At 35.2% G+C, this 27,373-nt stretch overlaps 1 protein-coding gene across 2 annotated transcripts in view; it reads left to right on the top strand.

The window, feature by feature from the left end:
• The window catches only part of LOC150103295 (centromere protein L-like), a 139,167-nt gene that overhangs the window by 96,704 nt on the left and 15,090 nt on the right, over window positions 1–27,373 (top strand). For both annotated transcript variants that reach the window (XM_090398026.1, XM_090398025.1), the window contains exons 7-8: window positions 686–773; window positions 17,730–17,838. In XM_090398026.1, the coding sequence (XP_090254152.1) occupies window positions 686–773; window positions 17,730–17,838 (197 nt within the window). The remainder of the gene's footprint in view (window positions 1–685; window positions 774–17,729; window positions 17,839–27,373) is intronic.

Here is a 27,373-nt window from a genome sequence, read left to right as displayed (position 1 = left end):
ACCTATGATGTCCCATTTAATATGTTTTAGTTCTTACTGTAAGATGGTAAGGTCTTCCTCTTCCTTAAGTGTTGGACAATTAAATGTTCCTATATAGAAGAAAAGAGAATTACTGTTATATTTATGAGTTCTTTGGGTTATTCCAGTATTGCTTATTATTTGGGAATGCTTCCCCACTGCATCATTCACTGGTCTCCATAAATGGTTTCGATCAGAATAGTCATATAGTTAGGGAAATTTAGTCATATCCAGTGATTGCCCATTCTGGCCCTGGGCTTTATGGCCTTTCTTTGTTCTTCTTGGCATTGTAATGGAGGGGTTATATATATAACCACTTATATATAAAACAAGCACTTTTTGTTAAAAACAAAGCACTTCTATAAATTTTTTAAGCATAACTATATGACATAAACCTTACAAATGTTTGAAATTTTTGCACATTTTCAATTTTGTTTAGTTTTTACTTGGTAATTGATATTACCTTCTGTTTTGGAAGAATATGATGAAATATCTGTTGATATAAAATCATAAATCTAATCAAAAAGTGTAAAAATCTTGATTTCACTTTAAGTTGGTTGATTTTGAAAAGATATTAAGTAAATAATACTGTTTTAAGATCCAAACACAATATTATAATGAAAAGAGCATGCCTAATTTCTAAAATAATTTAACACCTTTTATTTAGAGCTATTTTGGATGCTGTATTAGTCATCTTAAGTTTTCTGCAGATGAAATGAAATGGATGGGGGTAATGTGGTTAAATATAGGAACTGGTAAGTAATTTCTTTTAAAAAATTCTTTTGTACTTCTATAAATAATTCTCTCTTGTAAAGCAAAAGTTGAATTATAACTGGTTAGGATTGTTTAGGATTAATCTAAAAAAAAAAGTTTTTATAGATATGTAAAAAGAAAATAGTTTAAGGACAATTACACGAGTTAAGTATAAACAGTTCTCTGGAACAATTTTGAATTGTTCAGCTATGGTTGCAGAAGTTAATGAGTATTTTGCAAGTGCTTTGTGAATGTGTATTTTGTGATTATTTGCAAAATATTTGTAAGTTAGAAGAGAAAATGCTGCTTGACAAGCAACATTTACATAATGACATAATATGGGATTAAGAGGAAATTGATCACATGGGAATTAGGGGTAAACAGATATATGTCAGGTTAATTAATCTACTTTTTTAAATCCTCTTCAGAGAATCACTGCCTTTGGAAATAGTTACTTCTGATTGAAAGGCTGTATGGATTATTCCAATTCATAAAGACGATTAATATTATTACCAGGGCTTGACAAATGTGCTCACCCACTTGCTCATAGTGAGTAGATTTTGCTAGCTGGCAAGTAACTGTAGATTGGACAATATATAATATTTTTTATTTAATAACAATAAAAAAACCTTTCTAAATAATATATTTTTAACCTTAAGAAAACACAGAAAATACTCAAGAGGCATGCAACCAGGAATACATATCTGTACTTGAAGTAGAAAAAGCTATCAAAGCCTGAAGTATGGAAAGGCAGCTGGAGTAGATGATGATATTATTATTAATACGGACAACTCTGAGGAGTCCTTAGACTCATCGAGGGAGGCCCTAAACATCATGTCAAGAACTATTCAGCATTTGCACAATTTCAGCTACCTTGGTTTGAACTCATTCACAGTCATGACACCCCCAACATACTCTGAACCTATTCCACTCATTCACCACTCACCAAGTAAAAAACTTGGTTCTAACACCTTTACTACACTCTTGCTCAGTTTCCATGGATGGATGGATCCTAGTTCTCCCACCACCACACCTGTTTTGAAAAATTTCCTCTAAATTAATCTTGTAAAAACCCCTCGGTAATTTGAATGTCTCAATCATATCACCCCTTTTCTGCCTATTCAGTTTCTGTAACCCACAAAACTTCGACCTATTCTTGTAAGGTTCATTCCATAGACCTGCTACTATCTTGGTCACTCACCTCTGGATCCTCTCTCTACCACCTCCCCATCACCAAGAAACCTTGCACCCAGATTTGCATGCAGTAGTCACGATTGGGGTCTTAGCAAGGCTTAATAAAGAGGAACAATAACCTGCTTGTGTCTGCTCATCAGAGTATTCTTCAATAACCAAGTGATCTGATGAGTTACTTATTCAACCAGAAATGCAAAAGTTTGGAAGTATAAAAGTCTTACAGTAGCTGCACTGCATAGTTCAGAAGGCCTGGACAGAGGGACGAATTCCACATGATTGGAGCAGAGCTCTCATAGTATCCATATATAAAAAAGGGAAATAAAACTGAATGTGAGAATTACAGAGGTATTTCCCTACTGAGTGTTCCAGGTAAGATTTATGCAAGTATACTTGATAAACAGTTGAGAAGAATTGTGGAAGGGAAGCTTGGTGAAGAACAAGCTATATTCATGGCAAATAGAGGCTGCTAGGATCAGATTTTCACTTTACGACAAGACAAATAGTTGAGAAATCATGGGAACATAACAAAGATCTGTATTTCAGTTTTGTAGATCTGGAAAAGGCACATGACAGTGTGCCAAGAGAAAAGCTATTCAAAACTCTGCAGCTCTATGGTGTCAATGAGGCATATCAAGCAATACTTAGTCTTTATTTGAGTTGTAAGTCTGCAGTTAGAATTGAAGGAAGTACAGGAAGATGGTTTAATGTTAAATCTGGTGTGAAACAAGGATGTACATTATCCCCTCTGTTATTCATTATCTATATGGATCACATTATGAAGGAAAGTGGTATTAAACATGACATCAAAATTGGAGATGTTAATGTCAGCTTTGCTTTATGCAAATGATGTTATACTTTTAAATAAATCCAGTATAAGTCTGACTAATTTGAATAACTGTTGTAATAAATTTTGTATGAAAATCAGCAATAACAAGACAAAGACAATGAAAATAGGCAGAAGCATTGAAAATATCAACTGCAATGTGAATGGAGAACCTATAGAACAAACAAAACATTTCAGCTACCTAGGCAGCAGAATTTTTAGTGAATATGGTAAATTAAATATGGAAATAGACAGCAGAATTAACAAAGGAGGTATGGTAGGAAGTTAATTGAATAATTATATAGAATAAGAGAGAAATTAGTCAAAACATTAAATTAGCTATATTCAAGACAGTGTTCAAATCAATTTTAACTTATGGACCTGAAAGCTGAGTTAGAAATAAAACACTTGTCCAAAGACCATATGAGAGTTCTGAGAAAGATTTGAGGCATAAACAGATGGCATCAATGGCAATGTCATATTAAATGAGGATATTAGGAAAGAACGTGACATTGTTTGCTGTTTTAAGGATACTTGTGACATAAGACTGAATGATATATGCACATAAACACAAGAAAGATATTTAATTAACCAAATATTTCGGCCTGGAAGTAGCAGGCCATCCTCAGTGGTATTGCAAGAACAGTTTTAAAAAAAAATACAAGCTAGAATACTAACAATAGATCGCTAAAAAGAGAACACGCCGCGTGATGTTATTTCACTAAGTATTAAGTATAAAACGGAATATTTGAAGTAGAGACATGATTGAAAAAAAAAAAAAAACTGGATGTTCTCTTGAAAAAAGAATCCAAGAACATCAATCCTCCATTCTTCACAACAAACCTGAAAAGTCTGGATTGGCTCAACACAGGATTGAAACTGACCACAGCATCTTTTTGTCCAGGACCTGCCTCTTACATAGATATAGATCCCGTTATAGGTTCGAATGTTTGTTCAATTAAAGCGTGGAGGCCTTGCTCTATCGTCCCAATCTGAATCATAATGACAGTATATCATATCAAAAATCTGAGAAAGTTTAATTAAGATTACTCGTTAATTTTTTTTTCTTTTTTTCAATCATGTCTCTACTTCAAAATATTCCGTTTTATACTTAATACTTAGTGGTATAACATCACGCGGCGTGTTCTATTTTTAACGATCTATTGTTAGTATTCCAGCTTGTATTTTTTTTTAAAACTGTTCTTATAATACCACTGAGGATGGTCTGCTATTTCCAGATGGAAATATTTGGTTAATTAAATATCTTTCTTGTGTTTACGTGCATATATCATTCAACTTGACATTGTTAGCAGCCAGGAACATGTTAGCAGAGCTAGTCTCAGGTGATAAGATCACTTAAATAGAATTGGAGAGGAAAGATTAGCAAAACAAGTGTTCTCTGCCAGGTTGGCAAGAAAAAGACCCAGAGGACGACCAAGGTATAGGTGGATTGGTACAGTAAATAGTGCCTTAGAAGACAGAAATATAAGATCTATAATGTTGGAGTCTTGACAGGTAACAGATTGATTTTGAGAAAAAATTGTAAATAGGAAGTTAGAAATGATGTAAGTTTTTCATATATGAGGGTGGTCTGGAAAGTTCTCAGCCTTGACCATAGATAGCAACACTATCGGCAAGATTTTTTTTTTTCTACGTTGGTACATCTGTCATAAGCATCCATGTGAAATTGAAAGTCATTCTATCAAGTAGTTTGTTTTATACAGCTGCCTGAAGAAAAAGTGTTGCCTGTATCTCTTGAAATGGATAAAATTGGGTATTATGCAGTTATAAAATTCTTTGTAAAAGAAGGTTTAACGCCAAAAGAAATTCATTCGAAGTTCATAAAAGTTTATTGGCACTCTTCTCCTTTTGTTTCGAAAATTAAGAAATGGGCTTCCGAGTTTAAACGTTTCCATACCAGATGAACCACATTAAGAATGTCCAAAAAGTGTAACAACATCAGAAATCATTGATCAAGGGCACAATATGGTATTGGATGACCGGCGAGTCATAGTGCATGAAATTGCTGAGACTATAGGCATATCAAAAGAATGTGCAGGATATATTTTGCATGAAGAATTGCAAATGATAAAGCTTTGCTCAAGATGGGTGCTACACTTGCTCACAGCAGATCAAAAACACACTTGTATGAAAATCCCTGAACAGTGCTTCGAGCGTTTTAACATTTTGTGTGTTAATTTATTACTATGGATGAGACTTGGATTCACCATTACACACCAGAATCCAAACAGTAGTCAAAACAGTGGACAGAAGCTGGTTGTTCAGTGCCAAAGAAGACAAAGTTGGTTCCATCAGCAGGAAAGGTCATGGTTTCGGTGTTTTGGGATGCTAAAGGCATTTTGTTTATTAATTCTCTTGAAAAGGGTAAAACAATAACCTGGGAATATTATTCCAATCTTTTGACCAGACTAGATGAAAAAATCCGTCTTATGTCTGCAATAAAAATCCAAAACTATTTGAAAAAAAAAGGCAGTAACATAAAAAACTTCATCTGCATTCTGAATGGATAGCCTTTAGAAAATAAGAAAATGTTTCAGCTGTTTAGGCACAATTTTTATTGAAGATGACAAGTTAAATCTAGAAACAGACAACAAAATAAGCAAAGCAGGTATAGTGGGTAGCCAGCTGAATAAATTTGTATGGAATAATAGAGAAATTAGTCTAATTTCTAATTAGCTTAATTAGCCTAAACTTAGCCTAAAGTATACAAGACAGTTTTGAAACAAGTTATAAGTGATGAATATGAGAGTTGAGTTGGAAATTAGAGAAATTAGTCTAATTTCTAATTAGTTTAATTAGCCTAAACTAATAGTATACATGACAGTTTTGAAACAAGTTATAAGTGATGGATATGAGAGTTGAGTTGGAAATAAAGCAGTTGATCAAAGACTAGAGACCCAGATATGTGGATTCTGAGAAAAATTAGTGAACAGATGGAATCATTGGCAGAATCATATTAGAAAAGAACTTGAAATTGTTGGCATTTGAGCGTGTGTAATCAGATGCAATCAAAGGTGGTTTTGGCTACTTAAATAAAATGGGTGAGGAAAGGTTTGCAAAACAGGTGTTTGATGCCAAGTTGGCAGGAAAGAGATCCAGAGGAAAACCAAGGTTTAGGTGGATTGATTTAGTCCGAAGTCCCTTAGAAGCACAAAATGTTTGCACTTCAATATGACAATATCGGAGTACTGATAAGTAATAGACCAATTTGGAGCAAAATTGTGGATAGAAGATTAATAATAATACTGACTTAATCATCTAGTGCTGTCATAGTAGTCTGAACATCCCTTGATGGTATATCAGGAAATTGATGATGATGATGAGAAAACACAGGTGCAGCACTATTGCTACAACACATCACTTATGGTATTCCATAAATTGATGTGTTGTATCCATTGGGTATGTCATTTTAAAAAAATGGGGTTGTTAATCAGTATATTATTTGGTGAGTAGGGTTTTACATAATTTTTCAAGCCCATATTATTATTAATACTACTACTAATGTCAGCCTTCCACCTAGACTCACAAGTCCATGTGCAGCATCAAGGCTTTGAATAAATTATCCAAATTCATATTTATACCTGGATATCATGCAACTTTTTTATAGGTTGACTGATAGACCATGCTGTGGACATTTCTTTGTCTTCATCAAAGATCTAGTACAGGAGTCAGCAACTGGCGGCCCACAGGCCGCATGCAGCCCAAACGTGCATTTTTGGTGCATAAAAGGTTGACCATACTTACATGCCATGTGGCCAGGAAAATTTTATCATCAAGAAAAGACGTTATGGACATTCAAGAGGACGTTATCTACTACTCAACTGTTGGATGGTTAAGTATAGGTGCTGTACTAAAAAGATTTCTTAATTTATGTGAAGAAATAGATATTTTCATGACGGAACATGAAAATACTGTTCCACAACTAGCGGATAAAAAATGGATTATGTCTCTTGCATTTATGGTAGACATTACAACTACCATAATGAACTTAATTTGACTTTGCAGGACCAAGGTAAATTACTAGCAGAACTGTTTTCTGACATAAAACCTTTTGAAGACAAACTATGTCTGTTGAAGAAATATATGATGGAAGAAAATCTACATTATTATATATGTTGCAAATCTGCATATCTATAGTTGGATGGCAAACATAAAAGGAAACTGTTGTTGGTATTATTGAAGATTTACAAATGGAATTTTTAATAAGATTTGTGTATTTTCATAAAAGTAGCCTTGAAATGCAATTATTTTTGAACCCTTTTAATGTCGACATTGATGACATACCAAACCGACTATAGACAAAAGTTTTGGAATTACAATGCAATGAAACATTAAAGAACGCATTTTTGTTAGAAAATATCCAAAAATTCTATCGATGCTTACAAAAAAATTTGAAGGTTTAATCATTTTCGCAAAGAAATGATAGTCGCATTTGGAAGCACATACATTTTACGAACAAACATTTTCTGCCATGAGTTTTAGAAAAAAAAAAATTTCCTTCTGGACTGACTGATGAACATTTGCATGCCTCGATTCGAGTTTTCACCTTAGGTTATCAAGTGGATCTAGATAATTTGGCTAAGGGAAAACAATCAAAAAAGTCACATTAAGCAGAGAGACAAACGTATTGTGATGCATTTATCTCTCTTTGTTTTTACTATGACTTTGTTTTTACATGATAATTTTTCATTGAGTTTAATTTTCATTGTTTCATATCTCATACTTTAAATATTTCTGTGTGTTTTAAGATTGATATAATAAAAATTGATAACCTAAGTATTTTTTTCACTCACTATTTTCTTTTAATTAAATGTTTGCGGCCTGTTTATTAAAAATAAAATTTGAATATGGCCCGCGAGTCAGAAAAGATTGTTGACCCCTGATCTAGTAGATTCAAAGACGCCATATTTAATGCAATTTTTTTGAATTGATTTCTTTTTATCTGGCCCTCTAAAGCAATGATGAGCAACCTTTGTTCTTCAGTGGGCCACAATTGAAAACCTAATATTCCATACAGGCTGCAACAAACACAATATTAAATATTTTAATATATTAATAAAAAAAAATGTAATTTATGGGGTGGAATTTGTTATTTTTGACGTAGATTTACAATGAAAAGTTTTTTAATTTGATATTCATTTTATTAGTAATACTTTCAATATATACACAAGCATATACATATTTTTTTTAATGAAAAAAAAATGAAATAGCTGCTGAAATTTAATTAATGAGATATTTGGCTCTGTTTCTCATCAACAAGCTTTTCAGTATTGGGAGTATGTTTGAAATTGGGACTCTAATGCAAATTTTTAGTCATTCATCATCAAGGCGATTTCGATGATCATTTTTTACAATTTTCATTTTTGAAAAGAGTTGTTCACACAGATAAGTACTACCAAATAAACTCATTATTTGCCTGGAATAGCTAGCCAGCAATGGAAATTTATCAGTTGGAAAGTAACTCTTATAAAAGTCAATAAGACTAACATTTTGAAACTTATTTTTTAGTTCAGCAATTATTTCCATTTGAAATTCTTCGGGAACCCTTTCATCATCTATATTAAAGGGTGATGACAAAATATCAAAATAGTTTCATTTTCGCATAAGTTTTTGAACCGTGAACTGAATTCTTCTTGTAGGCTCTGTATTTCCTCTGCATTTGTTTCATTTCAGATGGATTTTCTTTTCTCAAAATTAGAAAATGAGCCATATTATTAGATTCCAGTTGCCAATTCCAAATTTTTAGTTTATTTTCAAAGACTTATCTTATCGAACATTTCATTAATAAGTTTATTCTGTCCTTGAAGATTTACATTTAATTTGTTCAAATGTTGAGTAATGTCAACACAAAATGCAAAGTCGCACATCCAGTCCTTGTCATTAAATTATGGAAACGGGTTGTCTTTCATCTCCAAGAATAACTGAATTTCGCCCTTCAAATCGTACACATGCTTAAGCATCATGCCATGACTTAACCATTTAACCTTGGTGTTAAAAAGGATATCGCCATGTTTGCTTTCCATATCTCTCAAAAATTCCTTAAATTTGCAATGATTCAGTCCTTGAGATCTAAGAAAATTTACAATTTTAATGATCAGTGGAACAACATTGGACATTTTCAAAACTTTTGTGCTCAGATTTTCTTGGTGCAAAATGGTGTCTTTGGTAATAATCCCGAGAGACTGACATTCATACTAGACATGGTTCGAGCTCCATCTGTTGTTATACTGACAATCTTTTCTATTGGGATATTTAATTGATTAAAAACAGTTTTCAGCTCCCTGTACATATCTTTCTTTACCTGTAGTAGTTTCTTTCAATGAAACAAAAGATGCAAATTCTTTGATGTTAAAACTGGAATCTGTTCCTCTCAAACAAACAGGAAGTTGTGCCTTATCACTAATATCACAACTTTCATCCATAGCCAAAGAAATCCATTCTAACTTAGAAATATTTTCTTGCAAAATTTCCTCAATACTTACGAATGATCTTCAATCCTTCTTGCGATTGTAAATTGCAACAAACTGATTTTTGAAATTATATCTTTTTTATCAGGGAAAGCGACATCTGCTACCACTAGTAAGCATCCTTTTACTATTTCTCCATCAGAGAATGATTTCATTCTTTTTGCCAAAATTTGACTAACAATGTAGCTTGCATGAACTGCAGTATCTGTGGTTAATGAAGATTTATATACCTTTTGCCCTTTTTTAAGATTTTTTTGCAGTTGATTTACTTTGTCTTTGTGCAACTGTCCTTACAAATTGTCAAATTTTGAAGAATGTTTAGTTTTATAATGCCTCTTGATGTTATGTTTCTTGAGAACAGATATCTTTTACCAATATATCAAGCAAATAGCATTGTCATTTATTCAAGTAAAAAAATAGTCGCGTTCCATCTTTCGTTAAACTGATAATTTTCGTCCTCAACTTTGAGTTTTTTAGATTTTGAACTCATTGATTAAACACACATTAGCAGAGCTAATCTCAGGTGGTATGGTCACTTAAATAGAATGGGAGAGGAAAGATTAGCAAAACAGGTGTTCTCTGCCAGGTTGGCAGGAAAACGACCCAGAGGAAGACCAAGATATAGGTGGATTGATACGGTACAAAGTGCCTTAGACGATAGAAATATAAGATCTGATAATGTTGGAGCCTTGACAAGTAATAGACTGATTTGGAGGAAAATTGTAGATAGGAAGTTAGTAATGATGTAATTTTTTCATGTAGTACTGTCATATCCTGTACACCCCTTGAGGGTACATGGCAGGAATTTGATGATGATGATGATTAAACACAGGGTTCTGTTTGTAAAAAAAAAAAAAAAAAAAAAAAAAAAATGTAAAGATGCAAATTTTTAAAAGAAAAAATTTTATTACTATCATAAATTTATAATTTGCTTAGGTTTTGAAAGAACTTGCATCAATAAGTTTATTCAAGAACAATGCAACTACTTTCGTATATCATTGAAGTACGACTGCTCGTGCGTGACTGAAAATGCAAAGGCGAATGGCACAATCGTGGGAACTATTGTCGTGAACAAATATTTTTCATGTAACCTCTTAATGTGTGCTTCATATTGATAGCATGTGCCTTTTGCTAAAATTTTTACACTTCAGCTAAATGAAGTGTAACGTTTTGGCAGGTTTAGTAGTTGGAGGTCACATGCGGCCTGCTGGCCATGGGTTGATCATTACTTCTCTAGAGGATACCTTGTTAGGATAGAGGATACCATGCATTAGTTTTCTTGTGTAGAGGCTTAAGTGCTGTGAGGACATTATGTTGGAGGTTTAATGGATTTTTTACAACACTCAAAAAGAATTAAAATAGAATTTAGTACTTCCTATATTTCGTCCTAGTCACTAGGTCATCTACGAGGATTACAAAAACAATTAATGTAACATGCATACAAAAACTTACAATACTAAGCCCAACCACGTGGGTGACACTAAAGTCCTATCTAAGTGGAGCGCCCTCTAAGGGCGGTAGTAGGTGGCCTGGAATGTAAGGTGGGACCTCTGGTGATGAGTGTTTCCCAAATCTTCGGAAGCTTAATGCAACCGTATTTGTTAAGATTTGGTTGGTTTCTGAGAGCTGCTGCTGCCTCTAAGAAAAGTCTCTCTTTCTTGAATTTGCTATGGTGGAGCATGGTGGTTTTCTTCCATGATACTCTGTGGGTAGTGTCCAAAACATGGTCAGCCAAGCCTGAATGGCCATAGTTGTGTTTAATGATGTACGACTTGTGTTCCTCCAGGCAGATGGATGCTGATCTGCCTGTCTGTCCAAAGTACACAAGCTTACAGGAACAGGGTACTTTGTAAACTCCAGGTAGAGAGAGAGGAGGGAGCTGATCTTTCGTAGAACGGATAAGGGTAGCAAGTTTGCAGTAGGGCTAATATGCTGTGTGTAGGTTATACTTTTTTTAGTATCTTGGCTATTTTTTCCGAAGTGCCTCGGATGTAGGGTATGGTGATGGCATTTTTAAAATCTTGTTGACGAGAGGGACGGGGAATGGGGGAGGAAGTGATTATTTTTTTGATACTGTGTTCGCTGTAGCCATTGGAGAGGAAAGTTCTGTGTATGTGGTTAAGCTCAGTAGTGAGGGCGGTTCCACTGGAATAAAGATTGTGGGCTCTCTTGGTAAGGGTTTTAATGATGCCATATTGTTGTGAGGAGTGGTGGTGGGAGAGTTTGTGAATGTATCTGCCTGTGTGTGTGGGTTTTCTGTATACAGCGAAGGCAAGTGTGTCATTAGGAAGGAGTCTAACGTATCTGGGCCATGAGGCCGAATAGAGAACACATCATCTACATATCTTAGCCAGATAGAAGGTTTGAGTGGGGCTGAGTCTATGGCTCGTTTTTCGAAATCTTCCATATAGAAATTGGCAAGGGGGGTGAGAGGGGGGAACCCATGGCGGTTCCCTCTATCTGCTTGTAAATTTTGTTATTCCAAGAGAAATACCCAGAGTTGATGGCAAAGGAAAAGAGATCTAAGATGTCAGAGGGGAAAACGTTTTCTAAGAGAGAGAAAACGTTTTCCCCTCTGACATCTTAGAGAGAGAAAACGCTCAGACACGTTAGACTCCTTCCTCGGTCATCTCAATAGCCTACATCCAAGAATCCAGTTTACTATGGAAAAAGAAAAGAACAATTGTTTACCCTTCCTAGACACCTTAGTCATGTGCCTGCCTAATGACACACTTGCCTTCGCTGTATACAGAAAACCCACACACACAGGCAGATACATTCACAAACTCTCCCACCACCATCACCCCTCACAACAATATGGCATCATTAAAACCCTTACCAAGAGAGCCCACAATCTTTATTCCAGTGGAACTGCCCTCACTACTGAGCTTAACCATATACACAGAACTTTCCTCTCCAATGGCTACAGCGAACACAGTATCAAAAAAATAATCAATTCCTCCTCCATTCCCCGTCCCTCTCGTCAACAAGATTTTAAAAATGCCATCACCATACCCTACATCCGAGGCACTTCGGAAAAAATAGTCAAGATACTAAAAAAGTATAACCTACACACAGCATATAAGCCCTACTGCAAACTTGCTACCCTTATCCGTTCTACGAAAGATCAGCTCCCTCCTCTCTCTCTGCCTGGAGTTTACAAAGTACCCTGTTCCTGTAAGCTTGCGTACTTTGGACAGACAGGCAGATCAGCATCCATCCGCTTGGAGGAACACAAGTCGTACATCGTTAAACACAACTATGGCCATTCAGGTTTGGCTGACCATATTTTGGACACCACCCACAGAGTATCATGGAAGAAAACCACCATGCTCCACCACAGCAAATTCAAGAAAGAGAGACTTTTCTTAGAAGCAGCAGCAGCTCTCAGAAACCAACCAAATCTTAACAAATACGGTTGCATTAAGCTTCCGAAGATTTGGGAAACACTCATCACCAGAGGTCCCACCTTACATTCCAGGCCACCTACTACCGCCCTTAGAGGGCACTCCACTTAGATAGGACTTTAGTGTCACCCATGTGGTTGGGCTTAGTATTGTAAGTTTTTGTGTGCATGTTACATTAATTGTTTTTGTAATCCTCGTAGATGACCTAGTGACTAGGACGAAATATAGGAAGTATTATATTCTATTTTAATTCTTTTTGAGTGTTGTAAGAAATCCATTAAACCTCCAACATAACATGCATTAGTTTCTTTTCAGCTATAATCAATATGAATTGCTTCTGCAACTACCTAATTGAGTTCTTTGTGTCAGCATCTTTGGAGCACAAAATTATATTTGTAATTTTTGTACTCTGATGATGCTGGTTGGAAATCTAGTGAAATATTATTAGTTTAATAAATTTATTTTCTTGAGGTGGTGCAAAGCATTTATGATTTGTATCCGTCTAATATTATCTGCTTATCAAATTAGATATACATGTAGTGCATTTATATTGACTCAAAATTTTTATAATGGTATCATTAAAGAATCTACTGAAATATTTGTATTCCTTAATTTTTTTTTAAAGCTTGCCAATTCATTTTGTATCCATATTATATTATATTCTTATGAAATTAGGTATACAGGCAGTCTTCTCTAAGCATGATTCTGATATGCACAAATTTCAGTTACCAGGCTTTAGTTAAATAACACCAGTCCTCCAATAGCATGGTTCAAATTTCAGTTACCACAGTATATTAACAGTGAGTAATTGCATAAAGTACAAACTTCGTTGTTAGTTCTTCAGTTCACAAATCACTAAATAACATGAATGAGTGGAATAGGTTTGCCAGAATCTTTTGTGGGTGCCATTACTGTTGAATAAGTTCAAAGCAAAGTATGATAGATACTATGTAAATGTTGGATAGTTGTTCTTGACATGATGTTTAGGGCCTCCCATGTTGAGACTAAGGATTCTGTTACGTCGTTGTGTTTGGTTATAATTTACCTCTAATGTTCTCTTTGTGCCTACTGAGAGCTGGCTACTAAACCGACTTTCTGCAGCCATTTCTCTCTCTTCGAGCTCTGACGAAATTCATTTGTTTATGCTGCACCAGTTCTAATGTTCTCTTTGTGCCTACTGAGAGCTGGCTACTAAACCGACTTTCTGCAGCCATTTCTCTCTCTTCGAGCTCTGACGAAATTCATTTGTTTATGCTGCACCAGTCAGAACTCTAGGATAGAAATTCTTATCTGAAGAAACATTCCCAGAATTCGGGTAATACTTTATATAGATTAAGTAGTTAAATAGATTGAGTTCTCAGTATACAGTCATGGCCTTTACAATCTTAAATCCCCCCTTTTCCCTCTAAACATAGGTTCAATATTTTCATGAGTGGTAAAATTCAATCTCTTACTCAGATAAACTCAGGTATACACGGGAAAGCATATTTATTAATTATCTAAGAACACTACAATTTAAACAGCACATATAATCAAGCAAATCAAGGTCAATTCTAAAATACAAGTAAAGCAGGGTAATAATAATCAAACAGACAAGCTATTCAAACACACACATATGAATCTTATGTTCATCCATATCACAAACGTGAGTCTTGTTACTAAGCTAGATTACTGCTACTAACGATCCATACACATTAAACTTGGTCTAGACAACTTATGAACGTAGACTACCAGTCCAATTCGATTAACATAACAGGAAATTTGTCTCTAAAATCTCTCTCTCTCTTCTTTTCTAAATTCTGTCCATTTTACACCTTCGTCACTAATAGATAACACATAAAACGGAAGATTTGTACATTACCACCTTGTTAGATGACCCGTTGATCCTTCTGTCTGTTCTTTGTTATAGGTTGTCCCTCTGTATGATGGATTGCTGTCACGTGCTCATCCCGAATTAGCCACTTGTTTCGTCTGGGCTTACAAACTTTTTGCATCGCTGCTTCTAACATGATTTACCTTCAAAGGAATCCTTTGCTGCTTTCTCATCAGTTAGATCCACACCAATGATCTAAAATTTGAACACTGCCGTCATGTCGTGCTATATTTTCTTCGATTCACGTCACTCAGCAACAGGAAACACACTGCCGGTTTGCTGTCTTCACACGTCTTGTCGGGTGTCAGGCATGCTGATCTGCTTGGGAACTGCGAGCAGGAGACCCACGGGGAAAGCACACGTGACGGGAACACTACAGGAACCAGGAGAAAAAAACGTAAGACAAAGCCCGTTCTCAACGATGTGAATCCATTTTAAATCACTATCGTGCCCTCTTTCTGCACTCCAAACTTGTCTACGACACTCTCTCATTTGCTGCCACCGAGTGACGTCACCTCCTTGCTGTACGTGCATCGCTCTTTTCGGCGAAATCATTAACTATAATGATTTCATCATTATCACGTAAACTTCTCAATGCTTTCTCTAAAGCTGTGAAATTATTTTTTGGTTTGCAACTGTGTAATAAAACTGAAGCACTAAGTAATATTGTGGATAATGCTTCTTCATGAGATGACAGAAATTTAGTAGGTTTTTCAACACTAATAATGTCTACTTTTGGGATGTATCTTGGAGTGATGACATAATTAAAGTAACATGTCTAATGATATTCATGGATAAACTATCATTCCAGTCTTTTCAACTTATGTATATTAGCTGTGTTGGGAAACATTCAATATTGTGTTGGTTTTTACTTATGTTAAACAACCTCTTCATGATGCTGTTAGTCATATAGACAGAAAAACATGCAGAGGAAATACTCTGCTTGGAAAGAAGTCAATAGACACTCCCATGGGCAAGGTGCATCATACCATTTAACGAGTTACATGTTTCTATAGCCGGTATAAATTAGAGATGTATGACGCTTTTATGTCAGTGCAACTGTTGTGTCCAAGTGAAATCCTCATGAGAAGGGAACTAATGGAGTTTGAAAGTGATAGTGTGATAGGTTGCCATGTTGCATGCATATTTGTTTGGCAAATTGTTGACAATTTGGGTCATTCCAGGTCAACAGTCAATGATACCATACTGAGATGGAAGGACAGAGAGTCAGTGTGCAGTGGATGACCCACAAAACCCACCAAATGTGACCCTAGGTTGCTACAAAAGGATAACATGTAAAGCCACACTTCATTAGCAGGCACGTTGAATGCAGAGTTCTGAGCATTGACTGAGACATGAATCTGCACAAAATCATTCAGAACTGAGGCTCATAACATGGGTTTCCATGGTAGGACTGCGATATGCAAGCCCAACATTAACTGAGCCAACATGCAGCATCGTCTTCAGTGGTGAAAAAGAATGTGTGCAGTGGGTTGTATAAGCTTGGAAAGCTGTGTTATGGAATGATGAATCATGCTACCCCCCCTCTACCAAGCAAATGGACAGTTGTGGTGGATGCCTGGTGAATGTCTCTTACCAGAGTGTGTAATCCCAGCTATGAAATTCAGAGGTGGCAGTGTGATGATGATGTCCTGTTTTTCCTGGTTTGGCTTCAGACCTCTGTTTGTGATGCCAAAAATATTGATGCAATGCTTCCTACTTTGTGGCATTTCTATGGAACTGACCATTATCTCTTATAGCAAGGTAATGCACCATGTCATGAGGCTCCTGCTATTGTAATTGCATGGTTTGTGGATATGAACATCCCCACACTTTGATTAGCCTCAACTGAGCCCTGATCTCAAAGATTGGTCCAAATTCCCATTGATTGCTATTGTAATCTTGTGGAAAATATGTCCCACAGGATTGCTGCAGTCATCACAGAGAAAGGAGGTCCTACATCTTATTAAGTGGATGCTATGGCTGTGGTGTACATTGACTTCTTTCCAAGCAGTGTACATCTAGTATAAATAAAAATAATAATAAAAATACATATCAGTTTGTCCAATGTGGTTGAACCATATACTGATTAGTTGGTATATGGTTCACCCTGTTTGTTGTTTAGGAATATGGATTGGGACAAGGAAATATTGTGTGGAAACAGTGAATTTGTAACATTTCTGTGGGGAGGACTATCTTAGTATATTATTATTATTGTTTTTTGACACCTCCAGGGAGTCCAGAGACTCATCGAGGGAGAGTGTGCCAACAGCATTGAACGATTGAAACCTTTCCAACTACTAACCATGCTCAAACTTGCTTAACTTTTTACGTGAGCCATTAGTAGCAGAGGCTCTACCAATCGACCAACCTTTGCTGGCAACGATGGAAGAAGATTATGTTTTAGTGTTGAATTTGGTGATATCCTCACATGATGTATTTGAAGGTGGGTGATTATGCAATCAAAAATTATACTCTGCAATAATCTAACAACCATGTTAGGGGATGATGAGCTGTGGGAAAAAGAAGATGAGATTAGAAGCATATACAATTGTATACTGTGTTGATTATCTCCTTGTTATAGAGGAGATAATCAGTAATGTGAGAAATATAAAATGCAAGCTAGAAAAGTAATAAGCCTGCTAAACATGGAGAAAGTACAGTTACGAGAGGAAATTAGCCTTTCAGATCAAAGGAAATTCTGTCATCTAGTAAGCAATAGGAAGAATAATTACTGAATGGGATAGTTATTTTAGTATGGCAAAGGTTGTAGTGGAATTATTAAGCAGCACTTTGCCAGTATATATCATATTGGTGAGAATAATGGGATTAAGGAGTAGATTTTTTACATCGATAATGGTGAGTGTTTGGAATGCATTGCTATATTTTGTTGTGAATACTATAAACATGAATGAATTATAAGATTCAATATGATAGCTTTATTGCTGTGAGTCAACTTTCTATGAGTCTGCTTATTCCATGGATGTTTGTTATAATATGTTCAAAAAGTGAATGTCTTTGATTTCATTTGAAAGGGGTATTCTTTTATAGCACCTCGTGTTAAGATAGCTTTTCGTGTTGTAGGTTGTTGCTAGATAGGTTGGTTGTGTAATTAACATAGATGACTTTTTTTTCATATCCTTTAAGCTGTTTTCCTTATTTTAATATTTTAGAAAAAACACTCTCAAGACAAGTGAGTTTTGTGTATAGACTACCTTTGGAAAATCTCAAGGAAATATATTATAGTATTGCAGTGTCATCAGTAATGGAAGTCTGGAGAAGGTAAGAAATAGCGATTAATTGCATTTCTGATACTTAAGTATTACCTAAATGCCTTTCTATTCGTAGATGTTGAAGAGTTGATAAACTAGTATCAGTAAGAAATCAGACATAAAAATCAAGCACTCTTTTTTCACACAAAGATCTGAACTTTTTCTGCCATGCTAATATAAAAACACTATTTTAATAACCCTTTCCTCTTCCATTCTGTTTGATTTTTATGTTGCTTCCCACCTGCAAAAGGTTTTTCTATAAATCTATAAGTGCATTCACATTTTGGTTGGACTAAGGATTCTAAAGAATTTTATATTATTATTGTTATTTGACACCTGCAGGGAGTCCAAGGGCTCATCGAGGGAGGGAGGGCACCTCTGTACAACTCCGTCTCCCCATTCAATCATCGACTACACTAACTTTTTTTTTGTTAGTGTAGTTGATGATTGAATGTGCCATCTACTACCAACCATCTACCACCGACCACAACTGATATTTCCATAGACAATCATAAACATCCATGCCCATGGTGGGATTTGAACCTGCATCCTTTTGGCTGGAGAGTGGATACGTTACCCACTCGGCCAACCAGGCTGGTTTTTCATATGTACATCTTTTGGTATTTGATATTTATTTATTTTTTACTTACTTTGGAAACGCTTCTCTATTAGACCAAACATGGAACTTTTTTCAGGCCGTTTCAGGCATCCAATACAGTGGATCTCACACCAGGCTTTGAAATTCATCTCTCACATGAACACAATCACAAACATTCATGCCTTATGCAGGATTTGAACCTGCAGTCTATTGGTTGGCGAGCAGGTATCCTGTATGCTAGCCACTTGGCCAACCAGGCTGGCAAGTGACCATACTAGAGATTAGTTCTGCTCACACATTTCTGAATGATAATAAGATTAAGTTCCTTCCTAATATCTTCATTTTTTAATATCATTCTTCCATGATGCCATCTGTTCATTCCCATAATTTTTTCAGAATATGCATCTGTTGTTTCCAGTCTTTGATCAACCCTTTCATTTCCAAGCCGCTCTCAGATCCAAAAGTTATAATTGTTCATTACATTACCACTGCTACTTTAGTGTTTTGATTAATTTTTCTCTTAATCTGTATAAATTTACTCATTTGACTCTCTACTATACTAGTTTTGCTAATACTGTGTTGTTTGTTTCCATATTTAATTTGCAATCAGTAGTAAAATTTTGTTTTAAATAGCTCAAATGTATTACCAGTTTTATAGGGAACCTATAAAACTGGTAATACATTAATCATTAATTGTTAATATTTAATCGTTAATAGTTAATCGTTAATAGTTAATCATTAGAATTTTATTATTCATATTTGTGAAGTGTTTTTTAACCTAAGTGCTTGTACCTTGAAGATGCCAACAGCTAAAGTTTGGTGAAACTAGTAGGTTTAATAAATATTTATTAGTTAACACTTGATCTATTGTCCAAATAATTACTCTAGTTAGATGATCAAGAAAATAAACATTCATTATGAAAATTGCTATCAGTTTAATGTTAGTAAGTAAAGTTATGCACTTTGGCATGATGAGATTTTCAGTGGCATATTATATTAGCAGGGGTTATGCTTCACAAGAAATTTATGAGGCTAGGGATCTTGGCATAATGGTGGATAGGAATTTGAAGTTCAAAGGTCACCTAGCAAATGTTGCAAATACAACTCAGAGGATAATTGCAATGTTGAAGTGATCCTTGACGTGTAAGGATAAGGAAGTCATTTTGTCTCTTTATAAGGCCTTGATAGGACCACACTTAGATTATTGTATACAGATTTGGTCTCTCAGGTTCCAAGGAGATAAAGATGCTGCAGAAAGGGTGCAAAGAAGAGTTATAAAGATTATATCTGTCCTCATAATTTATATGGGATATAGATTATGAGGACAGATTGCGAGTATGTGGATTACAGACTGGTTAACAGGAGAAAGAGGGGAGGGGTGATTATCATATCACCCTCCCCTCTTTAGAGATCTATAAACTTCTGAATGGGTGTTATAGGATATTGTCTGATGAAATTTTTCATTATATGGTGGTAGGTGGGGAGAGAACACAGGGGGAGGGCATCCATGGAAATTAAGTTTATTCACAGTCAAGAAAGGGGTAAGAGATAGGTTTTCCTCTAACAGAGCAGTAAGTGAATCGTATAGTTTGCCTTTAGGATTAGTGAGTGCATCTAGTGTGATTGAATTGAAGAGAAGATATGACAGCTGGTTTGAGTGATTTATAGCCTCTCTTGTTGACTCTTTGACACCTTGGTGGTCTTTGATGATGATGATAATAATATATCATCATCATCATCAAATTCCTGCCGTGTACCCTCAAGGGGTGTACAGGATATGATAGTACTACATGAAAAAAATTACATCATTACTAACTTCCTATCTACAATTTTCCTCCAAATCAGTCTGTTACTTGTCAAGACTCCAACATTATCAGATCTTATATTTCTATTGTCTAAGGTACTTTGTACCATATCAATCAACCTATATCTTGGTCTTCCTCTGGATCTTTTTCCTGCCAACCTGGCAGAGAACACTTGTTTGCTAATCTTTCCTCGCCCATTCTGTTTAAGTGACCATACCACCTGAGATTAGCTCTGCTAACACATTCCTGGATGCTGACAATGTCTAGTTCTATCCTAATATCCTCGTTTTTAATATGATATTGCCATTAATGCCATCTGTTCACGCCTATAATCTTTCTCAGGACTCTCATATCTGTGGTCTCTAGTCTTTGGTCAAGTGTTTTACTTCTGACCCAGCTCTCAGATCCATAAGTTAAAAGTGGTTTGAACACTGTCTTGTATACAGCTAATTTAGTGTTCCGACTAATTTCTCTCTTATTCCATATGAATTTATTCAATTGACTTCCCACCATACCAGCTTTGCTGATTCTATTGTCTATTTCTATATTTAATTTACCATCTTCACTAAAAATCGTGCTTAAGTAGCTGAAATGTTTTACTTGTTCCACAGGTTCTCCATTCACAACACAGTTGACATTTTCAATGATTCTGCCTATTTTCATTGTCTTTGTCTTTTTATTGCTGACCTCCATACCATATCTATTACAACAGCTATTCAATTTAGTGAGAGAATCTTGCAGACTTGTAGCAGATTTATTTAGAAGTATAACATCATCTGCTTAAAGCAAAGAGCTGACATTAACATCTCCAATTTTGATATCAGGTTTAATACCACTTTCTTTCATAATGTGATCCATATAGATAATGAATAACAGAGGGGATAATTTACATCCTTGTCTCATACCAGATTTAACATTAAACCATCTTCCTGTACTTCCTTCAATTCTAACTGCTGACTTACAACTCAAATAAAGACTAAGTATTGCTTGATATAATGTCCCATTGACACCATATAACTGCAGCGTATTGAATAGCTTCTCTCTTGGCACCTTGTCATATGCCTTTTCCAAATCGACAAAACTTAAATACAGATCTTTGTTATATTCCCATGCTTTCTTTCTCGACTATTTGTCTTAAAGTGAAGATCTGATCCTGACAGCCTCTATTTGGCCTGAATCCAGCTTGTTCTTCACCAAGCTTTTCTTCCACAATTCTTCTCAACCGTTTCTCAAGTATACTTGCATAGATCTTGCCAGGAACACTCAGTAGGGAAATATCTCTGTAATTCTCAGTTTTATTTCCCTTTTTATATATGAGTACTATGAGAGCTCTACTCCAATCATCGGGAATTTGTCCCTCTGTCCAGGCTTTCTGAACTATGCAGTGCAGCCACTGTAAGACTTTTATACCACCATACTTCAGCATTTCTGGTCGAATATCATCTACTCTTGCTGCCTTTCCACATTTCAAACCTTTGATGGCTTTTTCTACTTCAAGTATGGATATGTATTCCTGACTGCAGGCCTGGTCAGTGTTTATTATCACTGTGCTGTCATCACTGCTTGTTTCACTTAGCAAATTTTCAAAGTAATTACTTCATACTTCAAGGATATCTTTTTCTCCTGTTTTCATGTCACCTTTATCATCTCCAACTCCTTTTACACCATCTTTCCTCCATTCCTAAGCTTCTTCAACAATCTCCAGAATATTTTGCCACCTTCTTGATATTTATTTTCTATATTCTTGCCAAAGTCCTCCCATGACTTTTGTTTAGCTAGTTTTACACAGTGTTTAGCATTCTTGCATTTGTCTCTGTATTCTGTAAGAGTAAAAGCTGACTTATTTGCCAGGAACTTTTGATATGCTTTCTTCTTTTCCTTCACTGCCTCTTTAACTTCCTGTGTCCACCAGGGAGTTCTGATTTTTTTATCCTTGCAGACAACCTCAGCACATTCCTCTCTGGCAGAATCAATCAATGTTTTCTTCAGAGTTTGCCACTGAATCTCCAAGATTTGATTCCTGTTCTCAAACCCTTTCATTTTTTCTTCAATAATCTTTGTGCATTTTAGTCTACAGTTCACATCTGAGAGCTGCTCAACTTTTATTCGCTTTAAAACTTTCTTACCTGTTATTCTTTTCAATATGAAATTCAATAAATAAATAGTGATCACTTCCAATTTCAAATCCTCTGTACACTCTGGTATCCTGCACCAGGGAGAAAACATCACTATCAGCAATAACAAAGTCAGTGAAATTTTTCTTATTCCTAGCCTCTTCTCTCCATGTGAATTTGTGCACATTTTTATGTTGGAACATGGTGTTAGTAATAACCAGTCCATGTCCTGAGCAGAAATCCAACAGATATTTGCCATTATTATTAGCTTTGCTCTTTTCTCGAAAATATTTTTGTATAATAATATAATAAAGTAATAATAATACAATAAATTGCTATTGAAATTCATAAATTCAATAACCACCTGGGATTAGCTCTGCTGATACATTTCTTAATACTTAAGTCTAGTTCTTTCCTAATATCCTGGTATAATTTGATGATTCTGCCATTAATAACTCCGATATCTTAAAACTTTATTAATAAGAGACCATATGATTTAATGAATAAAATACAAATTGCCTACCAGTTTCACTAGCTACTGTCTAGCATTATCAAGGCGGTACTGGTGTAAATAATGCTAGACAGTAGCTAGTGAAACTGGTAGGCAATTTGTATTTTATTAATTAAACTCCTATATCTGTGGTCTTCAATCAACTATTTTACTTGTAACTCAGCTCTCAGATTTATGCGAATGCTTCGAACACTGTCTTCTATGCTGTTGGTTTAGTGATTTGACTAATATCTCTTTTACTCATATATATATATGAGCCAACCAGGTCTACACGCACACACACACACACACACACACACACATACATACATATATATATATATATATATATATATATATATATGCTGGCCTGGTTAGCTGATTGGTTAGCGTATCCACTTTTCAGCCAAGAGGCTGTGGGTTTGAATCCTGTCTAGAGACATGAATGTTTGTGATTGTCTTACACCTTCATACATTCATTCATACAAGTGAATAAACACTCTCCCAAGATGTAGTGGGTCACTATGGGAGAAGTAGAGCCAACCCTCCTGCAGTAAAAGAGGCCTTTACCCTATTAATGTGCCACCTTCCTAATTTTGTTAATTCTATTATCTATGTCCATATTTAATTTGTCATATTCACTAAAAATTTTGCCTGAATAGCTGAAATGTTTCATTTGTATAGGTTTTCCATGTTCCCCCCTATTTTCATAGTATCTGTTTTTTTTAATTTTTTTATTGCTGATATTTATGTCATCTTTCTTACCACAGTTATTCAGTTTAGGTAAAGAATATGCAAACTTGAACTGGATTTATATAGGTGTATAAGATTATTTGTATAAAGTAAAGAACTGAAACTAACATCTCTAATTTTGATATCAGTCCTAGTGCCACTTTCCATCATAATGTGATCCATATAGATGTTGAATAACTGCAGAGATTAACAGCTTCGCCTGATTTGCGCTACTCCAAGGATTCCTTTTTGGAAAGATGATCATAATAAAGGACCATTGTTTCATCTCCAGTGACAATGGATTCCAGTACTTCTCTCTGATTTCCTTGTCAAAGCTCTAAAAGCTTGTGGGAACAGGTCACACAATCCTTCTGAATTGTAGAGAGAGAAGTCAGGTCACTCACCTTGCACTGACCTTCGTCATGTGAAGCTTCTTGTGAATGATGCAAAAGATAATTGTTATAGAAAGCCCAAACTTGTTGAGATTTCTTTGAGTTTCAACCATTTGTCATTGAGCAGTTCCTCCTCAACAAGAGAGACATTTTCCTCAGTCATCACTTCCACAGACCAACCATCATGAGGATCATCTTCAATGTTCTCTCTTTCTAGGCTGAGTGGTTAGCCCATTCCTTCACAATGGAATATGAAGGAGAGGCTTCCCAATAAACACCATTCAATCGCTGTTTGATTTCACTTGGAGAAAGCCCTTCTTTGGTGAAAAACTCTTTCACAGCTAGGTAGTCAAGTTTTAACATTACAGTCAGTGTTCCATTGTTAGTCAAACAAGTGCCTCCAACTGAATGATGCAGGTAGAAAGTTGAAACCGGTACACTAAGCTTCCCATAGATGGTGCTGTCAAGCATGGTGTTTTAACCCGGCACTGGTGAGGTGGGAAAATGTAACAGTATAAATTTAAAATCTTTGAGGTCTGTGACAACTAACATTGGGTTAAAATTGGTGTGAATTTTGTATGTTAGGCTGGAAACTTGGAACCTACCTCGTATTCATGAACTCATATGAAGAGAACATATATAAGAAATAAGTCATTTTGATTGCATTATTGTTGATAGTATAGGTTATTGATATTTCACTAATGGAAAAAATACTTGAAAGACATTCTAACATTCAGTATTTTGATAGCTGCTGAGATTTGAAAATTATAAATTAAAATTTTGGTATAAATATTATTTCTGGAAATTTTTCATGTTACTTCTCTAAAATTGATATTAATATTTATGACTATTTTGCATATTTTCTTTACAGAGTATCTATTATATTACATCTCTGGCTTGTTTTATTCCAAGTTATTTAAGACATTAATGATATTTTAAAGACATTTCATTTATCTATATCTTTAAAATATTAATGTGTTATACTGATGTTCTCAAACCAGCAGACATCATTCATACTCTGCTTATAAATGACAAAAATTTAGAATGTATGAAATTACTTTTCAGATATCCTCTCACTAATTGTTATAATAATATCAGCCAGATTTTTTTTTTTTCTTTTCTTTTTTTTAAATCAAATCATTTATGAACAGATTTTTGACCATCCAGTGGGCCAAAATATTAGTGAAGAACAGTTGTACAACATTTCCTCATCCCACACTGAATTCCAATTCCTATTCCCCTCTTTCCACATTGGGATTTCTTATTATGGTAGATATTATGCCTTTGTAACAAGAGTTCCATACTGAAATTATTTGTGTTGTTGTTGTAACACGTTTATTATCCACAAATTACAATCTATCAGGTATCAGAAAGAAAAATCTGTCAGTTTTTTTGATCTGATCATAATGAACATTTGTATTTATTATATGATCTAGTATTTACTGAATCATTCAATAAATACAAAAAAAAAAAACATATCATTATCATAATCAATTTCCTGATATGTACCCCCAAGGGGTTACTGTGACAGCACTACATGATTAAGTTTTCATTATTATTAATCTCCTATCCAGTTTTCCTCCAAATTAGTCTGTTACTTGTGTGCACCTCCAATATCATCATATCTAACATTTCGTTCTTCTAAGTTCCTTCTGACTGAATCAATCCACCTAGATCTTGTTCTACCTCTGGGTCTCTTTCCTGCCATTTGGTTTCAAACACCTGTTTTTCTAACCTTTTCTTGCCATTCTATTTAAGTGGCCATACTACCTTAGATTAGCTCTGCTTACACATTCTTAAATGCTAAAGTGTCAATTTCCTATATCCTCATTAAATATATATATATATATATATATATATCAGAAAACATTTTTACATGCTCTGATGAGCTGGAGAGAAGAATTGTGCAATCAACAGAAATTGTCCTCAGTTCATTCTGTCTTAATACCAGCCGTAACTATAACCTATCTGATTGTCACTCTCCAGCTATCTATCTTTGGCTTATGTAGTCATGCCTGCATGACTGTGCCATCTAGACACCTTCAAATGTCAGCAATCTATTGTTGTTCTGTTGTAATCTATGTTTTTGTATTTCTCTATTCATGTTATACACCTGATGAAGTCTTCTAAGAAGACAAAAGCTAGTTGTGTATTCAAGTAATACATCGTTTTTTCTATTTTGGTATCTCTCAGCCTCTGTCATTAAATTTCTTTAATTATATATATAAAGTCATATTAACACAGTTTATTAATCCTTGCATATACTCATCATCAACCACTGCACTGAACCAAAGAAAGCGCACCTTAAAGAGGTCATCTGGTAATATCCTCAAACAGCTCATACACTCTGCTCTCATGTTGAAGGTTTAATGGAATATTTACAGCACTAGGAAAGGATTAAAAACTAATTTTAATGCTTCCGATATTTTGTTTCAGTCACTGAGACATCTTCAGGGATTACAAAAAACTCTTGTAACACACATTCACACACCCAGAGACAACATAATACTAAATGAAACATGTGGGTGGCTCTAAAGTCCTGTCTAGGTGATGCACCCTCTGTGGGCATTTGTAGGTGACCTAGGATGTAAAGTGGGACCTCTGATAATTATTGTTTCCCAAATTTTGGAAAGTTGTATGCATCTGTATTTATTTAAATTCAGTTGATTTCTGAGTGTCTCTGCAGATTTTAAAAACAGCATTCGCTGTTTTTAAAATCTGCAGAGGCACTCAGAAATAATTAAAAATCAGAAATAACTTAAAAATCCACAGAATCACCTGGAGCGTTTTTTTCCAGGTGATTCTATGGATTGTATTCAATACATGGTCTGCAAGGCCTGATTGAACATAGTCATGATTGCAGATGTACGATATATGTTCTTCTAAATGGATAGTTGCTGATCTACCTATTTGTTTGAAGTAAGCCAACTTGCAGGAACAGGATACTTTATATACTCCAGGCACTGAGAGAGGAGGAAGCTGATCTTTGGTGGAACTGATATGGGTAGCAAGTTTACAGTGGAGGCTTAAAAGTTGTGTAGAGGGTGCTTTTTTTATAGACCTGGCTATTTTTTTCTGATGTGCCATAGATGTAGGAGGATGGATGGTGACGGCATTTCTGAAATCCTTCTTAAAGTGATGACCAAGGAATGGAGGAGGAATTAATTATTTTTTTAAATTTTGTAATCACTGTAGCCATTGGAAAGGAAGGTGCTGTGTATGTGGTTGAAAGAGAAGTTCCACTGGAACAATATTATACACTTTATTGGTTAGAGTTTTAATAATGACATATTGTTGAGAGGGGTGTGGTGGAAAAGTTTGTGTGTGAGCAGTTTTCTATATACAGTGAAGTAAGGGTTATTGTTAGGAAGATGTGTTACTAAGGTGTCTAGGAAGGGTAAACTATTGTTATTT

Source organism: Typopeltis vanoorti, chromosome 9, assembly GCF_054136105.1.
Source record: "Typopeltis vanoorti isolate ZY-2024b chromosome 9, IOZ_Tvanoo_1.0, whole genome shotgun sequence".
NCBI lineage: Eukaryota > Metazoa > Arthropoda > Arachnida > Uropygi > Thelyphonidae > Typopeltis > Typopeltis vanoorti.
This window is presented reverse-complemented; position numbering and strand designations above follow the sequence as displayed.